At 44.2% G+C, this 22,854-nt stretch overlaps 2 protein-coding genes across 3 annotated transcripts; one reads left to right on the top strand and one right to left on the bottom strand.

Moving 5' to 3' along the window:
* Positions 1 to 1,918: 1,918 nt before the first annotated feature.
* Positions 1,919 to 9,054, top strand: tnnt3a (troponin T type 3a (skeletal, fast)). 2 transcript variants are annotated; one of them, XM_037451475.2, is made up of 11 exons: positions 1,919 to 1,953; positions 2,046 to 2,056; positions 5,242 to 5,260; positions 5,388 to 5,436; positions 5,519 to 5,635; positions 5,929 to 6,006; positions 6,346 to 6,459; positions 7,045 to 7,157; positions 8,060 to 8,150; positions 8,402 to 8,442; positions 8,716 to 9,054. In XM_037451475.2, the coding sequence occupies exons 1-11, from the start codon at positions 1,934 to 1,936 to the stop codon at positions 8,747 to 8,749; spliced, it is 687 nt and encodes a 228-aa protein (XP_037307372.2). In that variant the 5' UTR covers positions 1,919 to 1,933; the 3' UTR covers positions 8,750 to 9,054. The 2 variants fall into 2 exon arrangements, with proteins under 2 accessions (XP_037307372.2, XP_062419085.1); XM_062563101.1 differs by lacking the exons at positions 1,919 to 1,953; positions 2,046 to 2,056 and adding an exon at positions 2,570 to 2,633.
* A 1,575-nt stretch (positions 9,055 to 10,629) lies between these two features.
* On the bottom strand, positions 10,630 to 14,070 carry myod1 (myogenic differentiation 1). The gene is made up of 3 exons (XM_037450372.2): positions 13,349 to 14,070; positions 12,567 to 12,645; positions 10,630 to 11,950 (listed from the first exon to the last, which is right to left on the bottom strand). The coding sequence occupies exons 1-3, from the start codon at positions 13,946 to 13,948 to the stop codon at positions 11,736 to 11,738; spliced, it is 894 nt and encodes a 297-aa protein (XP_037306269.2). The 5' UTR covers positions 13,949 to 14,070; the 3' UTR covers positions 10,630 to 11,735.
* Positions 14,071 to 22,854: the final 8,784 nt, after the last annotated feature.

Raw genomic sequence — 22,854 nt, 5'->3', positions numbered from 1 at the left:
TGTGAATGTGTCCCCGGACGTCTCTAAGAGGTTCAGGACCGCCACCTGCCCCGCTCCCCTGACGACGCCCTCTCGCCCTCACTGGAAATTCTGCTTGCCTTAAAATGCAGCTGCCCCAGAATAGCAACCTAGCGGGACATGTCGGACGCCACCCCCCTCCTCTTCTCTAAACTTGAGCCTCCCACCTTAGTATTCAACCCTTCCATCTCCTTATTGAGTGGCAGTGGCGGGAGGAAGGGGGGGCGCCAAAAGTTGCAGGAGCCTCGTCCGGGCCTCGCCTCCGGGACGCGTCTCTGGCCAATGGGGAGGGCGAGCGGATCGCGTGTCACTATAACAGAAGGACATAATCAGCACGGTAAGTTTGCAGAACCTTACAGCCAGTCTCGGCCAGCGGGGAGCTCACTTCGTTCAGCTTTTCTGAGGTAAGAGAGTGAGAGAGAGTGTTTGTGAGTGTGAGTAGCACAAGAGGGAGCTCAAATGCAATGCCCCCAACCCACCACCCCCTCCCACACTAATGTCACACAAATCTGAGGCCAGCAAAGTCCGGTGGAGGCTGCTGCCGGGGGTCACGGGGTGATACGGAGATGGGTCCCCCCTCCATAGAGGGGGAGCTTTTACTGGGGTTCTGATCTCTGGATTGTTGGGGTTTCAGGAAGTTGCGACATTCTTTGCTTGACATCCGCTGTTGTCTTAAAAGGGCTTTTGTTGTTGTTGTTGGTCTTGATCGGGGTCCAGGGACCCCCCGCCTCCCCCCCAGCGGACGTTCATACCTGAAGGATTTACAGACGGCTTAAAGCCTTTGAAGCAACTTTCTCCTGCAGGGGACAGAAGACGACACTAATGAGTTATGCGGCAGCGAATGGTGTTGTTATTTCTGTCATTTTAAGTCTGGGTGGGGGGTTGGGGGGGGATCTTGGATTAGCTCTGCTTGTTTATTCGCTGATTATTGTCTGCATTATCCAAGTCTCGGGCGTGGCGTGTTCATTTAATCCGCACATAGCGAGGATAAACACTTTGACATGGTGAACAGGAGCCGAAGAAAAGACTGGACTTAAGAATACGACATGGGTGGGGGGTCAATGAGGGAGGGGAGAATCCAAAGAGTAAATATGAGGTAGCCTTTTAGCGTTAGCTTAGCGTCAGCCCCTTTAATTCCTAAGTTAGGGAACACGGTGAGACGGCCTGATAAGGACATAAAGGAGGAATCGTGGGTAAGCGGTCCGGGGGGAACCCAATCTTTCTGGACCCAATCTTACCCCCCTCGCCCCTCATTCCTTGAAACCGGATCAGGGAACCTGCGCAGCTGTCAGTTGGAAATAGTTGTGATGTCAGGACGCATTCCTGGACCACCCTACTGCTAATTTAACTAAAGGGGCACTTGATCGGACGTGTGATCGGTTCAACTCACGCATTTGACAATTGTCAATCGATCGGATCTACTCTGGACTCTACTCTGGGGGGCGGCCAGAAGAGGATAAAAAAAAGTATTGTGAGAGAAGACTGGAGGACGCCAACCCCCCCCCCTCTCAACATTAAACTCATCTATCAGCAGTTGAAAAAAAAACGTTGGCACAAATATAACTTTGGGTCCCTTCTCACTTATCGTCTGAGAAGCAGATTCAGGACCGAGGCTCCAATTTCAGCCCAAAGTTGAAGCTCTAATTATAAACTGGCTTTGAGATTTTTCTTCCAAATACAGCCTCCTCCAAACAAAAACATTTCAGGGAATAATAAAGATATTTATTATGTTTCATTTTTCTTTTTTTTGTGGGTGTGGGGGGGTTGAGATATGCACAGGGTGGGGTCGCCGCAGACATTCAAGACATCTGCAACTTAATTCCGAGCTAAAAATACAGCCGGCTGGGCTCCTGCAGGACAACTTTAATTCTCCCCTCTTCTCTTTCGCCTCCAGGTTGCAAAGTCCACTGTCATCATGTCTGACACCGAGGAAGTGTAAGTCCACTAATGTTCGCCTAATGTACTGGTGCACATTGTGAAGCGTCTTATGGTTATTAATCAGAATTTCTTTGCCCTCTCTCTTGCAGTGGTCAGGAGGGTAAGTAGCATCCTGTTCCCCTTGTTTTTTTAAAACAGATAAAAATACAAATACCCACCAAATAGCTTTCAGGTACAGTCTGGAGTTCCATGCTAAATGAATCTTGCCTAAGTGAAAACCCACCCCACCGGAGAGAAGTATTTGCACTGGACAAGGTTTGGCTTGACTCCCTCCAGGTTCAAGTTGTGCAGTAATGCTCTCTTCCCTTTTCCAAGCGAATCTTCTGGGATACATTATCCTGGTGCATGGTGTCAAAAGACGATCTACAGTAACATCAAGCAAAAGATGATTAAAAAACTGAAGCTGTGCAGGTTCTGCATGATCACCTGCAACAACCCCCACCACCCCGAGCCGACCGGCCCACAGACCAAAAGGACATTTTAGGTTTAAAAGCCACCGTCTGTTGGCCGCCGGTCGGCCCGGGAGGAAAGGCGCCGCTTTGTGCTTAGCATGGATCCCCTATGTACCCACATTTTGAATCTTCACATTTTGTCCAAAAAATGGGTACAAACCTGGGATCTTTTTATGATGTTCTTCTACTCCTTTCTTTTCTCGGACGGACATGAAGAATACGATGGTAAGACATGAGATCTAATGCAAACAGTACTAATTTTTTAGTTATTTCCTGTAGCCTACTTTCACGTGAACCCTTTTCTGTGGCATGTCGGTTAACACTAACTGAGATAAATGAAGAACGCGGGGTGGAACTTGTCTCGTTTCGTCTTCGACCCACACCGAGTTGTCTTCGAGGAACCCAACGCATCTCATCCATCAATGATTGACCTTTTCTCTCCTGTATCCGCCTGCTGTGTCACATGCTTTAGCTCCATCCATGAACCTCCTCATATCTAACGTCTCCCCCCACCTCTCTTTTTCCATTAACTCACCACCCCATTCCGAACCACCTCCTCCTGCCTCCCCCTTTTCTCTACTTGCTTCCATTAACCATCGCACCGCCCTTCCTCTCCCTTGGTGACTCGCTGCATGTCGTGTAGCCGTACAAGAGGAAGTAGTAGAGGAAGTAGAAGTGGCCCCCGAGGGAATGCGAATACGTGTCATGTAGATATAAACATACATGCACACATTCTAAAACATATGATCTAGACTGATATAAAGAGCCAAATCCCCACCACACTGCAAATATGAGTTGATGTAGCTAGATTTGGTACCGCTTTCTTCAGCTAGCTCTTATTTCATTAGCTTTTGTACCATTAGCTCTTGTTCCATTAGTTTTTTTTACCATTAGCTCTTGATATATTAGCTTTGGTTCTGTTAACTTTTAAACTATTAGCTTTTTCTTCTTTAGCTTGTGTCATGTTTTATTCCATTAGCTTTTGTTCAAATAGCTCTCGTTTTTTTAGTTTTTTAGTTTTAGTAGCTTTTAAACTATTAGGTCTCTTAATTTTTTCCTGTTAGCTTATAATTTAGAATTAGCGATGCACCATTAGTGAAACATAATACTATGTACGTTTACTTTTAAAAGAAAAGGCACTTTATTAGTTTGGAAAATATGACACTACAGTGCTGGTTAATTAGCAAATTAGCCTAGCATTGTGTATGCTAATATGTTGGTGTACATTACGTGGAATATTTGCAAGCTGAATTTTTTAAGTATTGGTCTCTTTTATCAGTCTAATCCCACTTTTACTACTGTTCCACATGTACTCTAAATACTTTTATTTTGGGTACATGGTTGCTTTCGGATTTGTTAATGCATACTATGTCTTGACCGGTTTCGTTTAGATGGTGTCTTGTATTTTGAACCATTTCTAACCTGTCATACCATGTTTTTTTAAGCTCACATGCTGGTGCAAAACATTCACATGTTTATGCAACTAAATTCGTGGTTTAATGTCAAACTCAAAGCATGACACCTGTAATGAAGCAGTAATTTGCTGCGGATGATGAGGATCATGTTCAAAACTGTCGCTGCATTATAGACGTAAACCACGACTTTCCAACTTTGACCTTTTTGAGATTGCATGTGAATTCAGGCGCTGTAAAGGAATCCCACTTGGTACGTCCTGTTTCGATGTGAAACTGACTACAACAAAAGTTTTAAGAATATATTTATTTCTAAATCCTCAAATATTTGCCTTTATTTGACCTCATATTCCACGAGACCTTTTTTTGATTATAATATATTACTAAAATTCTTATTATTATTAATAGAAATTGGCATGGTTTGCCTCCACACATTTCGCAGCAGCTTCCTTAATTATTATAGAGCGACTTTCTTTGACGAGCCTTCTCTTGTTGGTGCTGGCCTCCTAATATCGGTTATTATTTGAGGATTTACGGTCGGTACATGTTGTAGTAACTGATTTGCTGCTCTCAGAACTCCTGCTGATGCTTCTTGTCTATTCTGCTTTTTTTTTCGTTTTGGATGCTTTCTGCATGCAGAGGCCTTGGGAGAAGAAGGTATGTTGATTTGGATTAATGTAACAGAATCTGTAATCTGTCATTCTGGTTTTGGGGAGGACCACGGTGTCCAGGTCTGACGTCTGTACCTCGGGTAACGCCTGCTAATTTTCCATCTGTCTTTGTCTAAATAAATCCAGGAGCGCTGCCAAATTCCAAATGAAAACACACAAAATGACCATCATTGTTAAAAGCCACTGATAAAGTTTGTAGATTAAAGCTGCTGGTGGAGAAAAAGGGGGAAAGACCATGAGATGCTAACACGTGCTTCCCAGCGACGCCACTCTTTGCTGCCACTCGTCTTCTGCATGGCATGGAGCCGCCAGAATCTGGGTGTCATGACAAGAACTCTGGGGGGAGACTTTGTCTTGCTTGTGTAAAATGGATTTGGGGTCAAGCCAAATAAAAACACTACACATAGTGTACACATGAATGTCACAATTTATAAAGACCAATGTGGAATCCCATTGCTAATTGTCATAATTCAATGTAGCTTCACTCACAGCGAGATGTTCTCTGGTGTCCACTAAACTTCCTCATGTTCTCTTTGATAAGAGAAGTTTTAAATGTTTTTTTCTATTTCACTGAATACTTACTGTTCTAACCCTTATTTCAACATTGAGGCTCTAACTTCCATTAAAAAAAAATAGTGCGGAACGACCATGTAGTTTAATCCGCGTGATGCCTGAGAGAAAGTGAAATAATCCGCTTGGTTTCTAACCCCATGACATGTACTTGTCCCCTCTTCATTTCCTCACCTGCAGAGGAGAAGCCAAAGTTCAAGTAAGTTTAATTTAGAGCATTTCAAAAGATTTCTGCAGACATTTCCTCTCGAGACGTTTGTCTGATAAGAAAATAAAGCATTAAACGCTTAAGCCACCGCACTGAAGGTGAAACTCTGCCTCTTTAGGCCCAGCGCCCCCAAGATCCCTGATAGTGGAGAGAAAGTGGACTTTGACGTAAGAGGACCGGAGTGACGCCAGGATTTCAGTCCAACAGGTTTAGTGTTGAGCTGAATGTTTGTTTCATTCTGACCATCAGGACATTCAGAAGAAACGTCAGAACAAAGATCTGGTGGAGCTGCAGGGTCTCATCGATGCTCACTTTGAGCACAGGAAGAAGGAGGAGGAGGAGCTGATCGCCCTGAAGGACAGGATCGTGAGTTAAACCTGACCGTCGGTTTAGTTGATTTAGGACATAAAATAACTTTGTTAAACGAAACCATGTCATTTTGTTTCCAAAGTGAAACTAGAAAGTGAATGTTAATTCGGTTTAATTACTGCTGTAATTCAATGACATCATGCCTCATAATGAACATGATCGATGACGTCGTGCTTAATGATGAACACGATGGATGACGTCGTGCTTCATGATGAACACGATGGATGACGTCGTGCTTCATGATGAACACGATGGATGACGTCGTGCTTCATGATCTTGTCACGCTGCAGGAGAAGCGTCGCGCTGAGCGGGCCGAGCAGCAGAGAGTCCGCTCTGAGAAGGACAAGGAGCGTCAGGCCAGACGAGAGGTCAGTGGTTCACCTCATCTTCTGATCACATCAGGAGATCTGTCTGTCCTCAAAATCGTTCCACACTTACTGGATACTGTATATACAGTCTGTTTATCAAACTATTTAAAAATACATGTTTAGTAACCCGCTATTGGTGCCCAGTATAAGTATATATACATATCCATACAAAGATATATATATATAGATATATATAGATATATATATATATCTATATATATCATAATTCAAGTTTATTTTATCTAGTACCATTTTTCAGGGGCGGGTTTTACATTTTCTTTGATAAGTATAAGTGTTTTCACGCCGGCGAGTACTCACTGCCTTCTTCGTGTGAACCAGGAGGAGAGGCGGATGAGGGAGGAGACCGACCTCAAGAAGAAGCAAGATGACGACGCAAAAAAGAAGTCGGCTCTGTCCAGCATGGGCTCCAACTACAGCAGTCACCTGCAGAAAGTCAGTACACAGTAATAGTACTAGTACTACTTCTACTACTAGTAAATCTATTAAAACAGCGGTTTTCAATAGGTGAGGCGAGCCTCCCCTGGGGGGCGCCAAAGAGCCACAGGGGAGGTTTGACACATAGGGTTGCCAACTCTCCCAACCCCAAATCAGGGACACTTTCACGGGCTGTAGGAGGCATGTGTGGGTTAGGGATTTTGGGGAAGGGGGGGCTCGGATATCCTTACCTACTCTAAGGGGAGGCTCACATTCACACCATTTGAAAACCCCTGTATTAAAACATTCCTTTAGATTCTTTTTTCAAAGGTATTATTGCAACTTTTCATTATAAATATAATCTTTGAATACTCCATTGCAATAGTCAATAAATAGAAGTATTACCAAGTGGATGTTGCTTGAGTATCAAAAGTGAAAGTATTCACTGTGTAGAAAGAGCTCATTTATAGGAGATATTACTCTCTATAATTTGAGATACTTTGCATACTACAAATACTGCTTTATATAATGTAAAGGTATATAGATGTAGAAGTACTTGAGATGAAAATACTTCTCTTTAACGTACATCACTCCCCCGGACAGGCCGACCAGAAGAGAGGAGGAAAGAAAGAGACTGAGAGAGAGAAGAAGAAGAAGATCCTGGCCGCTAGACGCAAGCAGCTCAACATTGACCACCTGAGCGAAGACAAGCTGAAGTACAACCTAGACACCTTCTCACCTGTTTACCTGGACTCACCTTCGTCTAACCTGCTTACCTGGACTCACCTTAGTCTAACCTGCTTACCTAGACTCACCTTAGTCTAACCTGCTCACCTAGTCCTGCTCACCTGGACTCACCTTTGTCTAACCTGCTTACCTAGACTCACCTTAGTGTCACCTAAGGCTCCCCTGGACTCTTCTTAGTCTTACCTGGACTCACCTTAGTCCTACCTGGACTCTCCTTAGTGCTACCTAGACTCTCCTTAGTCTTACCTGGACTATCCTTAGTCTTACCTGGACTCACCTTAGTCCTACCTGGACTCTCCTTAGTGCTACCTAGACTCTCCTTAGTCTTACCTGGACTATCCTTAGTCTTACCTGGACTCTCCTTAGTCTTACCTGGACTCACCTTAGTCCTACCTAGACTATCCTTAGTCTTACCTGGACTCTCCATAGTCTTACCTGGACTTACCTTAATCTAACCTGCTTACCTAGACTCACCTTAGTCTCACTTAAGGCTCACCTGGACTCTCCTTAGTCTTACCTAGACTCACCTTAGTCCTACCTAGACTATCCTTAGTCTTACCTGGACTCTCCTTAGTCTTACCTGGACTATCCTTAGTCTTACCTGGACTCTCCTTAGTCTTACCTGCCCTCACCTTAGTCCTACCTGGACTCTCCTTAGTCTTACCTGGACTTACCTTAATCTAACCTGCTTACCTAGACTCACCTTAGTCTCACCTAAGGCTCACCTAGATTCACCTTAGTCTCACCTAAGGCTCACCTAGACTCACCTTAGTCTCACCTAAGGCTCACCTAGACTCTCCTTAGGCTCACCTGGACTCACCATGAGAGAGGACGTCCCTTCCTGCATGACGTTGTTCTTGTTTCCCTGCAGGGATAAGATCACTGAGCTGCATGAATGGATGGTCCAGCTGGAGTCTGAGAAGTTCGACCACATGGAAAGACTGAAGAGGCAGAAATACGAGGTGAGACATTTTATACACATCAACTGGTTATTTAGTTATTTTAATACAGGCTACGTACTTAATTTATGAAAATGTTCTGTACATCAATCAATCAATAGCATCAAAAGTTGTCAATAACAGAATAATTCATAATTTTGTAATAGTCAATTATGAATCAATATCATCGATAATTGTGATTCACATATAAAAACTTTGTTTTTAAATACAAAAAACCACACTTTGACCCCCGCTGTGTCTTTGATTCCCTGCAGGTCACGACCCTGCGCAAGAGAGTGGAGGAGCTCAGTAAATTGTGAGTAGAGCTGAGCTGCAGTGGGGGGGTTCCAGGCTCATTTGTGAAACGTTTTCCTTGATAAAAGTAATACTTTGTGATCTTGACAGTTTTTTTCCTACTTTATTAAGTTTTAATATACAAGCGGTTTAAAATATTCATAATGAAACCTTATCTTCATTCTTTCACGTTGAAAGCTACCCCGCTGACTTTCAACATCTGGTTCCTCTGCTCCCTGAAATATGTAAGACGCCACCAGATGTTCTGACACGTTGTTTTTATTCCGTATCACAGCAGCAAGAAGGGAGCCGCCCGCCGCAGGAAGTAGACGCTGCGACCGACTCTGACGCGAGCCTGACCCTCCGGCCGCAGGTCGTAGCTCAGAAGAACAAGAAGAAGAAGAAGAAGCCAGTAACGCTGAGGTGGACTTCGACCCGCCCCGGGAAACTTCTGGCTGCTACTCGATAGGAAATAAAAACTAAAAAAAAGAAAAAGCTTGTTTCGCCATCACGCTTCCTCGCTCCTCAGCTGTTGGTTCTCAGAAGTTTTGTAAATAAAGTGTGACACTTGAAGCCATGTCTGTAGAGCTGCTGTCATTCACACCTCAATAAAGTTCTGTGTGGTTTTGTTCAACACTGTTTTCTAACTGCAGAGTTGAATCAAACGTGTTTGATCGTTCAGTCGGCAGGAGGTACGGAAGCTAAAAGACGCTTTAATCAACAGTAAAAAGATCATCAGATCGTAGTAATGAACCCTCAGAGACAGATGAATGGGATTTCATTATTATTCTCCATTCCACTGGTGGAGGCGACAGGAAACAGGTGTGTGTTCACCTGTGTGTTGAGGTGTGAGTCTCTGGACACCAGCAGAGTTCAGAGGGACCAGTCTGGTCTCTGTGAGGACTTTAGTTGGGAACTGATTTGAGAAAAAGGGTTTTAAAATTCCGAATCACCCCTGAAGATTTTTTTTTATTGTTTTTGATGCAACGAATAAGAGGAAAATCTCTTTATTTCTACTGTTTTTGTCAGTAGAAAATGTGCAAAGATCAAAACAACATTCTAAACACACGTTTATATCCAGTCTGGTGACCTTAAACCACTGAAGAAAGAAGAAGACACAAGGAGAGGAGAGAGACAACCTCTGGTTCATTCAAGTGAAGTCAGAGCTTCATGTGTTAAAGCTGCATTCTGTGTAGTGACCAGCAGGGGGCGACTCCTCTGCTCCCATAGATGTCTATGAGGAAATGACTCTACTTCTGTGTAGTGACCAGCAGGGGGCGACTCCTCTGCTCCCATAGACGTCTATGAGGAAATGACTCTACTTCTGTGTAGTGACCAGCAGGGGGCGACTCCTCTGCTCCCATAGACGTCTATGAGGAAATGACTCTACTTCTGTGTAGTGACCAGCAGGGGGCGACTCCTCTGCTCCCATAGACGTCTATGAGGAAATGACTCTACTTCTGTGTAGTGACCAGCAGGGGGCGACTCCTCTGCTCCCATAGACGTCTATGAGGAAATGACTCTACTTCTGTGTAGTGACCAGCAGGGGGCGACTCCTCTGCTCCCATAGACGTCTATGAGGAAAAGTAATATGCAAGTGTTCATCACTTTAAAGCTAATCTGAATTTATATTGTATTACCAATATTACTATACATGTCTATTTAGTGATAGTAATTTAATAGTAAATTAATCAAGTAATTTAATAAATATTAAGTCCAAATGAATAAACCACATGTTGTTGAATGCTCCTGTGTGAATTAAACAATATTGAATAAATTATCATCTGTTTTAGTACGTCAGTGCAAACAAATCGTTTAAAGTTTGTCCTTTCTTATCCTTTGAGGTCTACCTTCCAGGTAATATAAAGAAATGTAACATACAGGGAGAAAGATGCATGAATGCAGATCTTCATGCGGCCACATGGTGGCGCTGCAGCTCTTTTAATAAACATCACTGTTAAAAATAATAATTTATTGCATTTTAGGGATTATTTGATTTGATTGACCACCTTATTCTAAATTAAAACATTTTTATGATGACGTAAAATAAATGAATGAAAAAGATTTTGCAGCTGTTAAATTAAAGAATATATATATGTATTTTCTTTATTATTTTACATATATATTCTCATGAAGGAAAATAAATATTCCAACTTTTCAGTATTTGTTAAAAACATATATTTTTTTGTGGTTGGTTGAAGAAATATACACACACATGTGTGTCTGTAGCTTTAACACGAACAACAACAATTTAATTTCCCTGCATGAAAAAATGCTTAATTTTTATAACAGTAAAATAATGCATTTATCATAAAACAAGCAGAGTTGTGTTTTTTGTATAAATAAGCAGGTTCATTTATTGGCATTAGACAATCACTCAGTTTTTCAGATGTATAAATATAAAGTTAAACATTTTCACAACAAACAAAAGCACAGAGAGAAACATTAAATACATAATTAATAGGTTCAGTTGGAACGAATCAGCTCTTATTTACACGTTATGTACAGGAACAGAAGAATTGTACGTGTTTTCTCTTCTTAAATGTCACAGGATTATTGCAGATGTTGTTGTCCTGTGAACAGCTGGGCCTTTTATGACTTCAGATGGACAAAAGTGGAGGAATGTAAATTGAGTTTTTTTTGGCCTCCATCCATCATCAAATAAGATTAATTTATTTTACGGAAAGTATGTTATTAACATACGGACCTTTAAAATGTTTCCTCATAACTTAAATCTATAGAAAAATACAGCAGGAACTGGACCAAAAAACTACAACTCCCAGCATTCAAGTGGTTTTGGCCTTAATATAAAAATGTACTCTGACAGCAGTAGAATGTTCAGGAAGGTCATTCCTGCAGGAAAATAAAACGAGTGAACGGAAACGTTGGAATGATGGAATCAGCTTTGACACTTTCTAACATTTCCTCTTGAAACACTAAATTCCTCCTTTAACTCGAATTAACAACATATCGTTTCATTCTAATTTCATCTTGGTATTCATATTTAGAAAATGATTATTTGTAATTTGTTCTCAACTTCCGTATTTAGAAGCTGTTGAATTAAGACTGAATGTTCAGAAATAACGGTTTTGTATTTCCTGATCTTTTGACTATTTCTCCTGATCTTCATCAGTTTTGTTAAAACAATAAAATCTATAAAATGTCAAAGTCCATCGACGATGAAGACTGGGATTAGTAAACACTTATTATTCTTATGATTATTTCCCCGCCAGGAATGAGCTTCCATACATTCCATGTAATGTACGTTCAAACCAAATGAGAGTCAGTGGAAAGTGTGCAGGGGGGGGCAGGTGCCTATAGGACTTGATAGATCAGGTTGGGGTCCTGGCTGGTTGTGGGGGAGGCCACGATGACGGGGGCAGCTGCCTCGGCGGCGGGGGGGTCCGAGTCGGAGGAGGTGGAGGAGGAGGCCGGCTGCAGGCTGCTGCTGTCGGTGGAGATCCGCTCCACGATGCTGGAGAGGCAGTCCAGGCTGGAGACCACGGAGCTCCGGTGGCTCTTCAGACCTCCTGAACATCCACATTTATGTTTACTTTAATATTCATGTGTACATCCACATTTATGTTGACATTAATATTAAGATTCGTGTTTATATCCACATTTATATTTACATAATATTAATATTTATGTGTACATCCACATTTATATTATCCGCTATCATTGTTTTCATTCTAATGTTTAAATAGAGAAATCTTTTCTGTCGTGAATTAGTTTAAACCCAAATGAGTTAAATCATTAAAGTCAATTTCTTTCCTTATTTTCCTTCTTGTAACTACGTTTTTTTCCATTATTTTATCTGTTTTTATTTTTTTCTTCTACTTTAAATAATAACAACAAACCGTTTCTTTGATCTTATCTATCAAGCTATTGTAGTCAAATGTTCCAGTTGTTCTAAATGTTAAATTAAATTACACGAGATTAAATAACAATAATCAAATAGTGATTAAACAAATGAGGTTTTCACCATAATACTTTATCTTCTAACAGAATCTAACAGATTTATTGTATTTTCTTGTATTATTTGCCTCATCAGGCTTTAGTTTTTATTCTTTTTCCCATTCATGCTAACCGTGTTTAGTCTAATTTAGCAGGTTTTCATTATTTAAGGATTAATTGTTAAATTACCGTTTGGAGTCTCGGAGAAATAAGAGCTGTCATAACTTCCTCTTCTGTTTGATTGACAGGTCGGCCCGTTGAAATCCGTCTGCAGAAACAAAAACCAAAGGAATTCATTAAGAAATAAAACATTTATGCAAAAAATCAAACATTAAAGCTTAATCTGTATCTTTCTGACCAAAGAGAAATGTCGAAGCTGTAAAATCATTAAGAAAAAGACTGAGTAATAGAAGTCTTCGATATGAAAAGAGTATATTATTGAAAATCATAATTACTGCTGGAAAAAAAGTAAATACTATATAGTAAATAGTAAAAGAGTATCTAACAACGATTTTAAAACAAGGAATTCTTCCTTTAAAACGTCTTTATGTAACGCGGCCTATTATCTATTTAAGGCAGAATTATTGAGATGTAACTAAATACATATTTAATCCCTCCAAAAAATACTTGGAATTCAAAATATTTTTCTCATTCGGACCATAAACTACAGATACTTGTTAATTTGGATTTTTATTTCTGAAGAGAGCTGCAAATACACAAAATACTGACCACCAAAATAACAGGCGAAAATGATCACATTTCTGGTTAGAATAAGATATATGTCTTTGAAATCTAAATGTGATCAATGCAATTCAGAGAAAAAATCTAACGGGAGGATTATGAGAAATAAAAGCTGAAAGTAAATTGAAGAGAAGCCGAAACGCGCTTCGTGTCCGCGCGTAAAGGCGCATTGTTGCGCCTTTACGCGCGTCGTCACCTCCAGCTTTGATCGCGTTCCCAGACGGACTCACCATGCCGTCGGAGCAGTTGGACCGCGGGCTGGAGGCGTCGGAGTCCCCGCTGTAGTGCTCCAGCAGCGCCGGGTAGAAGCCGTCGTCCTGGCCGCCGCCGCCGCGCAGCAGCGCCTGCAGGGACTCGATGTAGCTGATGGCGTTGCGCAGGATCTCCACCTTGGGCAGCCGCTGGTTGGGGTTGGCCGACGTGCAGCGCTTCAGGGTCTCGAAGGCGTCGTTCACCTTGCTGAGCCGCCGGCGCTCCCGCAGCGTGGCGGCCTTGCGCCGGTCCGCGTTGGTGGTCTTCCGCTTGCAGGCCTTGCAGGCCCACAACAGGCAGCGACCCGCCTGGTGGTGCCCGCTGGGCGCGCGGACGTGCTCGTCGTCCTCCGCCTCGGCGCGGTGATGGAGGTGCAGGAGTGAGGGGGAGGAGGAGGAGGAGGCGGAGGAGGGGGAGGGAGAGCGAGAGGAGGAGGAGTCGTCCGGCTTCAGGAGGCCCGCGTGCACCAGCCGCGGGTCCAGGTCCTCGAAGAAGCGCATGTCGCTGGTGTCGAAGCACGGGTCGTCGTAGAAGTCGTCCGCGGCGGGGATGGGGAAAGACATATCCGACAGCTCCATGGTTCACGCCACCGAAGAAGAAGAAAAGTCCAGCAGCTGAAGAAGAAGAAGAAGAAGAAGAGGAAGAGAGGAGGAGCAGAGGAGCTGTCACTGATTTGGGTTTCTGGGAATGTGGAGTCCTGTCACTCTGTTCTGTCCCCTCAGCTGTTGACCAGCTTCTTATACCTGGCGCAGGCCGGAGGGGGGCGGAGTCAGCACCGTGAGGGCCTCCGGGCTCTGACCAATCGGCTGGCAGCGGGAGGGGTTTACAACTTCACGGTAATTAGTGTACAATTACCCCTAACAGAGCAGTAACAGCGGGGTCTACTTCATATTTATTTGAAAAGTTTATTGATGAAGACACGTGTCATTCAAATAAAAGATGGATCCAAAGGGCCGCTTTGAAACCATCAAACCACTGAAACGGAAATAAATGTAAGGACGTAAAATTTGTTTAAAACAGTTCAATACAAGTCAATCAGATTTTTAAATTCGTTCAGTTAAGTATAAAGCAGTAAAAAAAATAAAGACACTTAAAAGCTGGAATATTCGAAAGGTCACGATGAAGAGTAGAATACGTCATTTTTCTTCATAAATAGATCGAATTAAGATAGAAGCTTCCTATCATCACATCTAATAGCAGCTGACCTCTGACCTCGTTACTGAGGCCTGTTTGAGATCTTTTGTTCTTTTATTTTTGGAGGTAAACTGAAAAAAGAGCAGAAGTGACTTGATGCAAGACTCCTATTTAATGTCTTCACTGAGGAAAACTACTAAATACAGAGTGTGAACTACGTTTCATACGTTGGACTCGCTGCCTTCCTCCTCCTCACCATCATCATCCTCATCCTCATCATTATCATCGTCGTCGTCGTCGTCATCACTTGGTTGAGAGGCGCGTGCAGTACCCGGATGCTGCTGCTGGAGGGCGCTGCAGAGCTCCACATGTGAGGAGGAACTATTCCAAGCCTCTGCTCAAAGGATTATCACCAGAAAGATGACTGACGGTCGTTTTAATGCATACATAACCCCCCCCCCCCCCCCCCCATAATGCACCACATAACCCCCCCCCCCCATAAATAAAAGTTGCCTTAAGCTGCTAATTAAGGTTTGTTTGAATCGGTGCACAAGGTGTACATTTACCTTTAGTTTGTAGGGTCACAGTATATTATTATACTATATATTATATTAAATGATATATATTATTATTATATCATAAATATATAAACAACACACAGCCTTCATGTGAAATGTAACAGTATTTAGTATCTGATGATTCTTGTTGTTTTTGATAATGTGTTTTAAGAAACAATACATACAACAAAACATACAAATTCATAAAACATGATAAAAACCAACGATGAACTACTTTTATTTTTATATGACGCTGCTTATCAAACAAACTAAAATGATCCATATCGACCTAAAACATGATTTATATGAAGGTATCCTTCACATCGATATGTAGATAAACGTGTGGATTCAGACTGGACTCTGAACATCAACTATTAGACACCTGTCAATCAGTGTCAACATTACCCCCCCCCCTCCCCCCAGCAGAAGACCTTTTGAATTGACCAACCTCGGTGACCTTTGGAGGATCTCAGAGGTCAAACCGGAGCTTTGCCCAGTCGAGATGTTCACCTCCCAACCAGACGTCAACATGTGGTTCAAACCTTCTCTGACGGAGCCAAACGGGTCGAGCGAGGCGCTCCCCGTCCACGCCGCTTTGAGAGACGGATAACGAGGTGTCCCAAACTGAGTGTGGGGGGGGGGGGGGGGCGGCGCTCGGCCTCTAAAACGCTTTTACACAAGTCGTAAACCCGGAGGCCACTCTGCGACGCGCCATCGCCGCCCATCGCCGCTCGGCCATCTGGAAACGCCATCAGCGCGCCGCCCCTCTGCCGCAGCATTAATCTCGCCAATTTTCCGGAACTCACGGGGGGGAAATGTACACCTTGAACGGCTGTAGGCCAGAGTCGGGGTTTCAGGTCTCCCCCCCTCCCTCCCTTCTCGTGGGGTCCCCCCCCCCCCCCCCCCCTCCCCGAATGGAGATGAGATCTCTGCCATTTGAAAGAAAAACAAGATGGAGACACCTGCTCAGCGCGGCGGGCGGATCCCGCTGACGGGACGCTCAGCGGTAAAACGAGACCAAGACAGAGTTCACATCGTAAATTCAGTTCTAAATGAACTCTTTCAGGCCCGAGGGCAGCGAACGCCTCGCGACCTCTTGACCTCTGACAGCAGCTCGGTACACGCTGGCCTCTGGATACTATATTACATACCAGATCACACACATATATTGATACATACGTATAGATCTATTGAGAGTTTAAAGGATCATCTGCGCTGGGGACAGCTTCACTGAAGCCTAAATGTAAGTGAAACTCAGTAGAATGTAAAAGTAAAAGCTATTGTCTTTGAAGAGAATCCCAACATAAGGGTCGTGGCCCTTTAAAGGGTCATCAGATTATTAGAGAGAAGGAAAAACTAAAATCACATTCATTTATATTCTGTAATTTCTTCTAATCTTTTAGATTAGATCTTTTACCTCTTTTAGGGAGTATATTTATCATATATATGCCTCTATCTGGTCTCTATCAGGTCTTGACCATCCCTCTATCTGGGCCTTTATCCGGTCTCTATGTGGCCTCTATCTGGTTTCTATCTGGTCTCTATCTGGTCTCTCTGTGGTCTCTATCAGGTCTTGACCGACCCTCTATCCGGTCTCTCTATCTGGTTTCTATCTGGTCTCTAACTGGTCTCTCTGTGGTCTCTATCAGGTCTTGACCGACCCTCTATCCGATCTCTCTATCTGGTTTCTATCTGGTCTCTATGTGGTCTCTCTGTGGTCTCTATCAGGTCTTGACCGACCCTCTATCCGGTCTCTCTATCTGGTCTCTATCAGGTCTTGACCGACCCTCTATCCGGTCTCTCTATCTGGTTTCTATCTGGTCTCTAACTGGTCTCTCTGTGGTCTCTATCAGGTCTTGACCGACCCTCTATCCGGTCTCTATGTGGCCTTTATCTGTTTTCTATCTGGTCTCTCTGTGGTCTCTATCAGGTCTTGACCGACCCTCTATCCGGTCTCTCTATCTGGTCTCTATCAGGTCTTGACCGACCCTCTATCCGGTCTCTCTATCTGGTTTCTATCTGGTCTCTAACTGGTCTCTCTGTGGTCTCTATCAGGTCTTGACCGACCCTCTATCCGGTCTCTCTATCTGGTTTCTATCTGGTCTCTATGTGGTCTCTCTGTGGTCTCTATCAGGTCTTGACCGACCCTCTATCCGGTCTCTCTATCTGATCTCTATCAGGTCTTGACCGACCCTCTATCCGGTCTCTCTATCTGGTTTCTATCTGGTCTCTAACTGGTCTCTCTGTGGTCTCTATCAGGTCTTGACCGACCCTCTATCCGGTCTCTCTATCTGGTTTCTATCTGGTCTCTAACTGGTCTCTCTGTGGTCTCTATCAGGTCTTGACCGACCCTCTATCCGGTCTCTATGTGGCCTTTATCTGTTTTCTATCTGGTCTCTCTGTGGTCTCTATCAGGTCTTGACCGACCCTCTATCCGGTCTCTCTATCTGGGTTCTATCAGGTCTTGACCGACCCTCTATCCGGTCTCTCTATCTGGTTTCTATCTGGTCTCTAACTGGTCTCTCTGTGGTCTCTATCAGGTCTTGACCGACCCTCTATCCGGTCTCTCTATCTGGTCTCTATCAGGTCTTGACCGACCCTCTATCCGGTCTCTATGTGGCCTCTATCTGGTCTCTATCTGGTCTCTGACTGCATCTCGTGGAAGCGGACCCCCCTCCTGCAGAGAGCCTGTGATCTGTTACACTGAGGCCCAGGTGACAACCGAGCTGTATGCGGAGGTCCGATTGGGTCTGGGGGAGGGGGTGGGGGGTTCATGTCGAGGGGTGCAGGGTCCTGTTGACCCTTGGGGAGCTCCGGGACTGAGAGTAGCCCTTTCTTCCCTTCTGGACCGGCTGACCCCCCTGGGAGCAGCCAGGCCCTTCCGTCACTCATACTGCAACAGGAGAGGACTCTGAACCAGGGGGGTCACTCTGAACCAGGAGGACATGGTCCAGGTTTCAGCTGAATTGTAGATCAGGTTTGCAGATCACAACCCCCCCCACATTTATTATTTCATTCAGATTTCCCTCACGCCTGTTAGCTTAGCTTAGCTTAGCATGAAGACAGGAAACAACAGGTAAAGCTCGCATGGAAACAAACTACACAATCCAGAGTGTAGTGTGTGTGTGTGTGTGTGTCTGTCTACTGGCATTTAATGTCGTATTATCTCTTGATTAATTACTTTGTAACATATAAGTAAAAAACACAAGTGAAAATAACTAAATAAAATTTGTATGGTAAAATATTAAAAATATGTTTACAAATCTACAAAGACGTACAATGTTCTAAATTTTACAGTGTGTATTTTATTTCCAATTTGTAATTTTTTTAACTATACACAGCAAAAAGACAAACAAAGACCAACACAAGATAAAAAACGAGACAGGACACACACACACACACATACACACACAAAGCACTTAATAAACCTAAAACCTGCAGATTGACAGCGGAGGTGTCGGACTTCACACCTGCTGCCTGCTGTAAACCACCAACACTACAACGACTGCATTGTCCTGCACTGGAGGCAGATTACTTTACACACACACACACACACACACACACGCACACACACACACACACACACACACACACACACGCACACACACACAGAGCTGGATTACCCCGCTGCAGCAGATTTAGCGCTCTGCAGACAGTTGTGTGGTTGGTTGTGGTTGTGTGACTTTGTACAGCAACAAAAATACTACAACAGACCTAAAATGTGATTGGTTGACTTGATTTGGTCCACTAGAACCAGTAACTTTTTTAAAATACTGTAGTAAGATTCTGGTTCTGGGCGGACTGTTCGATGCTTTCACATCTTGTTGACGTTGTGTGATTATTTCCTCTGTGCCCATTGGCAGCGTGTGAGAGGATGAAGATGGTGAAGATGAGTCAGGTTACCTGACATTGGTACTAAGGTGGAAACATGTTGGCCCGGTATTTCCTCTGTGCCCCCATCGGCCCGGTACTGACCCAGTATTGACCCAGTATTGACCCTCTATTGGCCCAGTACTGGCCCGGTACCGGTATTGGTCACAGCCGGTATTTGTACCACACCAAAGGCTGTGATGAAGAATCCTCGGCCTGTTTAGGGCTCTTACTGGAGGCCTGATGGGGTAAGTACAGGTCCTGATTGGGGGGTTGGGGGGGGGGTTGGACTCTGGACCTTGAGCCCGCGGCGGTGCCCCGTTTCACAGCCGGTACCCGACACCGGGGTCTCCCTCGTTACGGGGAACCCGTCAGCCTCGACTCCCCTGGTGGACCTCTGCTTGGAGGGTGTTGTTGCCCCCCAGGACGGGAGGAAAGTGAACTGCCCCCCCGCCCCCCCCCCCCCCCCCCCCCCATCCTCACACACCCTTTTCGTGCCAGACGCTGTGATTACCCAGAAAGCCTTTGGAATGCCCCCCTCGCTCATTAAAGAGACCAATATAGAAACGTGAGGGGGGGGGAACGATGATGAATGACGCTTGGGGGGGGAAGGGGTATGGGGGGGGGGGGGGGGGGGGGAATAGCAGCGGTGGCAGGTTTTTCTTCTTTTTTATTGTTACACTTGAACAACAACAGAGTAGAACCTCATACTTGAACTGGTGTGAAACCAGTTTGACTCCTCTGAACTCGTGAGGCGTTCAAGGTCCTTTTTTGTTTGTTTCGTTCTGAAGGTCAGAGGGTTTAGTTATCCATAAAGCATATTTATCTAAGAGATGATAAAGTTATTTATAGAAAATATAATAGAACAGAAAACTTACACGTTTAACGTAATAAAATACAATAAAATGCATTAAAAGGCTTCAGCAACCAGTCAGAGTTTATAAAAATGTTTAAATCTTTACAAAGTAATAAACATTATTCATGTTTCAGGACGTACTTTTATTTCAAACACACTCTGCTGGTTGTGTGTCATCAGTAAATGTTGTGCTCACAGAGTGTGTGTGTGTGTGTGTGTGTGTGTGTGTGTGTGTGTAAGTGGCCTCTCTGTGTGTGTGTGTGTGTGTGTGTGTGTGTGTAAGTGGCCTCTCTGTGTGGTCCTTCACCTTTGACCTGAAGGCCTGAGGATTCTCCACAGTCTGAGTCAACACGGTGCTTCTGCTGCTTTCACACTTTAAAGCATCCTCTTCTTCTTCTTCATCATCTTCATCTTCACCATCATCTTCATCATCTTCATGACCTGACTCATCTTCACCATCTTCATCCTCTCAGCTCACGTTCAAGGTTCTTAAAGTTTATCAGAGCAAGAAGAAGTACTTTACATGTATATGTATAAGTACCATGTGGTATATATATATATATTTATATATATATATATACTTTACATGCAGCACAGTCATTTGTCTTCCTCCCTCTCTTTCATATTAACGTGTTTATGACCTTTGACCTTTGAACACTTCAACCTCATTTATCTGACAATTATATCTGTATGTTTTTTTATATATATATTGTCTTGAGGCTGATCCCCCCCCCGCCCCCCCCCAGCAGCGCTTCAGCAGACCTCAGCTGAGATCACAGGATCTCGTGTTTACCTTCACCGCCGGCCGCTTGATTCCACGCGTCCTCTCCGGGACGTCCCGCTGGGACTCTGGCAGCTGAGAGCGGGATGGACGCTGGGGGGGGACGTGGGCTCCTAACAACGCCCCCCCCCTCTCCCTGAGGTGTCCCGTTTGGTGGTCTGCTAGCTCTGCTAGCTTTGCTACATTCTTCTCCTGGTCAAATGGTGGAGGGGCCACACCAAGGCCTTCCTGGGGAGGGCTCCAACCTCCGCAGAGACCCGCCTCCTCTGATCAAGTTCTTCACTCTTATTGGCTCACTGTTCTGACCTCACTGACAAGCTCAAATGCTTAAATCAGATAAACGATGTTTATCAAACAGATGCAATGATTATTATTATGTTTGTTTGTTAATTATCTCCCGTTACCAGGCAACACTAGTAGATCTCAACTTCTGTCAATCTGGTAACCGTAGCAACCACCCTGATTCTTCTGGCTCTGAACCGATCGTTAAACGTTAAAACACAGCTTCCATATTCACAAATACAAGGTAGAAACGATTTAATCCGTTTCTCTGGTTTCTCTTTTCAGCGTCTGACAAACTAATGTCATTCATGATTTATTTCATCATTTCAGCCAAATTCTGACTTTTTTCATATTTTTGAGCTTTTATTGAAAGAATTGTTGCGGTTTTTTATCTAATCTCAGAAAATGTTTTACCTTTTTAATTTTCAACTGTATCTCAGATTATTTCCCTTTTTCCTCGGTTACAAACTAAAAATCGTGACCAACAGGTTAGAAGTAAAGTACAAGAACCTTGAAGTTGTACTTGAATAAATGAGTTTTTTTTTTGTTAAAGTAACCAGATTTAAAAAAGAAAACAAAATGATTCTACATTTTTTCTCAAAAATGTGAGACTTTTATCTCCAGAATAGATTAATTTGTTTTTCCAATATGACACTTTAATCTCGAGAATATTCTTTTTTCTCCAGCTTCTCCTTATTCTACTCCTCCCTCTTCTTCTCCTCTTCCTCCTTCTCCTCCTTCTCCTCCTCCTCCTCCCTCTGTTGCATGGAGCGTGGCTGTGACAAAAGCAGAGGAATGCCATTGGCTGCAGTAAAGAGGCTTTAACTGTTGCTCGCTGGCCATAAACACTGACTGCCAGGGGTGGGGATTGAGGATGGGGGGGGTAAAGGGGGGGGGGGGGGGTGAAGTCGGGGGGCGTCGATCAGGTTTCAGCACCGTGATGAATTCTACATCCCGAGGTTCATGAGTGGAGACACAAACAAGCAAATAAAGCAGCAGCAGAAGGAGCAGGCTGTGGAGGGGGGGGGGGGGCAGGGGGGGGCTGGGGGGACTAGAATGATACTGGTTCACATAGAGGATCAGGACTAAAGTGAGACTATATACTTTGTTCAGGAAGTAGATTTTTGGACTCAGACCTGTAACCTAATATGTGTTATTGATTCTACGAGGAAGTCCGGTGGAAGCTGGTTCTGGTTCTAACTCGGGACTAAACTGCCCCCCTGGATTACTAACCCCCCCCAGATGAGCACACTCTCTATTTCATACTTTTTTTCAGGCTGCCATTAGCCTCTTGGCACATTTGGACCGACCCGCGTTTCGTCCCCATCAGCACCTGCCGGCCTGCCAGAAATCTGCTCCTCGGACCCCCAAACAAAGGCCTTTAAGTAGCGGGACGGGGGCGGAGCCCAAGGGGAACGGGGGGGGGGGGGGCACATGAAAGTTGGAGAGCGCTGGTGGAGAAACACGAGATGGTGTTTTTCCAAAACAAAATTATGGAAGGGATGAGGAAAAAAAAGGAGAAGGAGAAGTATGCGTGTCTGTGTGTGTGTGTGTGTGTGTGTGTGTCTGTGTGTGTGTGTGTGTGTGTGTGTGTGTATGCGTGTGTATGTGTGTGTGTGTGTGTTGGAGGAAGTCAAACCTGTTGGCTGTCAGCTCCATTTGGCTCCCGTCTCACTGCCTTCATTTCTCATAGAGAGCCATAAGGAAGGCCTCAGCATGACCACTTCCCAGAATGCCTCACTGCAGCTCCTGACGGCAGCCATTCATCTCCCCCTCCCTCCCTCCCCCATCACCACTCCCCTGAGCCCTCATTTAAACCCATTTAAACCCTTCTGATATGACCGGGATCAAGTGTCCTGCGCCGCCCTGGAGCAAGGCTCTCTGCCGCCTGAGGTCGAGGGTTTGAATCCCACTTAAAACCTGCCACAAGGTGCACATCTTGTTTTTAATGGGACGGGATACGTTTTAGCTGTTAGAGTTCCCTAGAATATCCCAAATACTAAA

Source organism: Pungitius pungitius, chromosome 6 (assembly GCF_949316345.1).
Source record: "Pungitius pungitius chromosome 6, fPunPun2.1, whole genome shotgun sequence".
Taxonomy (NCBI): Eukaryota; Metazoa; Chordata; class Actinopteri; order Perciformes; family Gasterosteidae; genus Pungitius; species Pungitius pungitius.
The sequence above is the reverse complement of the archived record's forward strand: the minus strand, read 5'-3'. Positions and strand labels throughout refer to the sequence as shown.

What these genes read in the sequence shown, in the direction of transcription:
- myod1 (XM_037450372.2), bottom strand. Translation starts at nt 13,948, where the DNA reads ATGGAGCTGTCGGATATGTCTTTCCCCATCCCCGCCGCGGACGACTTC. An exon ending in CCAACTGCTCCGACGGCATG is followed by an intron (nt 12,646 to 13,348) that starts GTGAGTCCGTCT and finishes TTGTTTCTGCAG; the next exon opens with ACGGATTTCAACGGGCCGAC. An exon ending in TTTCTCCGAGACTCCAAACG is followed by an intron (nt 11,951 to 12,566) that starts GTAATTTAACAA and finishes GTGGATGTTCAG; the next exon opens with GAGGTCTGAAGAGCCACCGG.
- tnnt3a (XM_062563101.1), top strand. Translation starts at nt 2,582, where the DNA reads ATGATGTTCTTCTACTCCTTTCTTTTCTCGGACGGACATGAAGAATAC. An exon ending in GAGAGAAAGTGGACTTTGAC is followed by an intron (nt 5,437 to 5,518) that starts GTAAGAGGACCG and finishes TCTGACCATCAG; the next exon opens with GACATTCAGAAGAAACGTCA. An exon ending in GTGGAGGAGCTCAGTAAATT is followed by an intron (nt 8,443 to 8,715) that starts GTGAGTAGAGCT and finishes TCCGTATCACAG; the next exon opens with CAGCAAGAAGGGAGCCGCCC.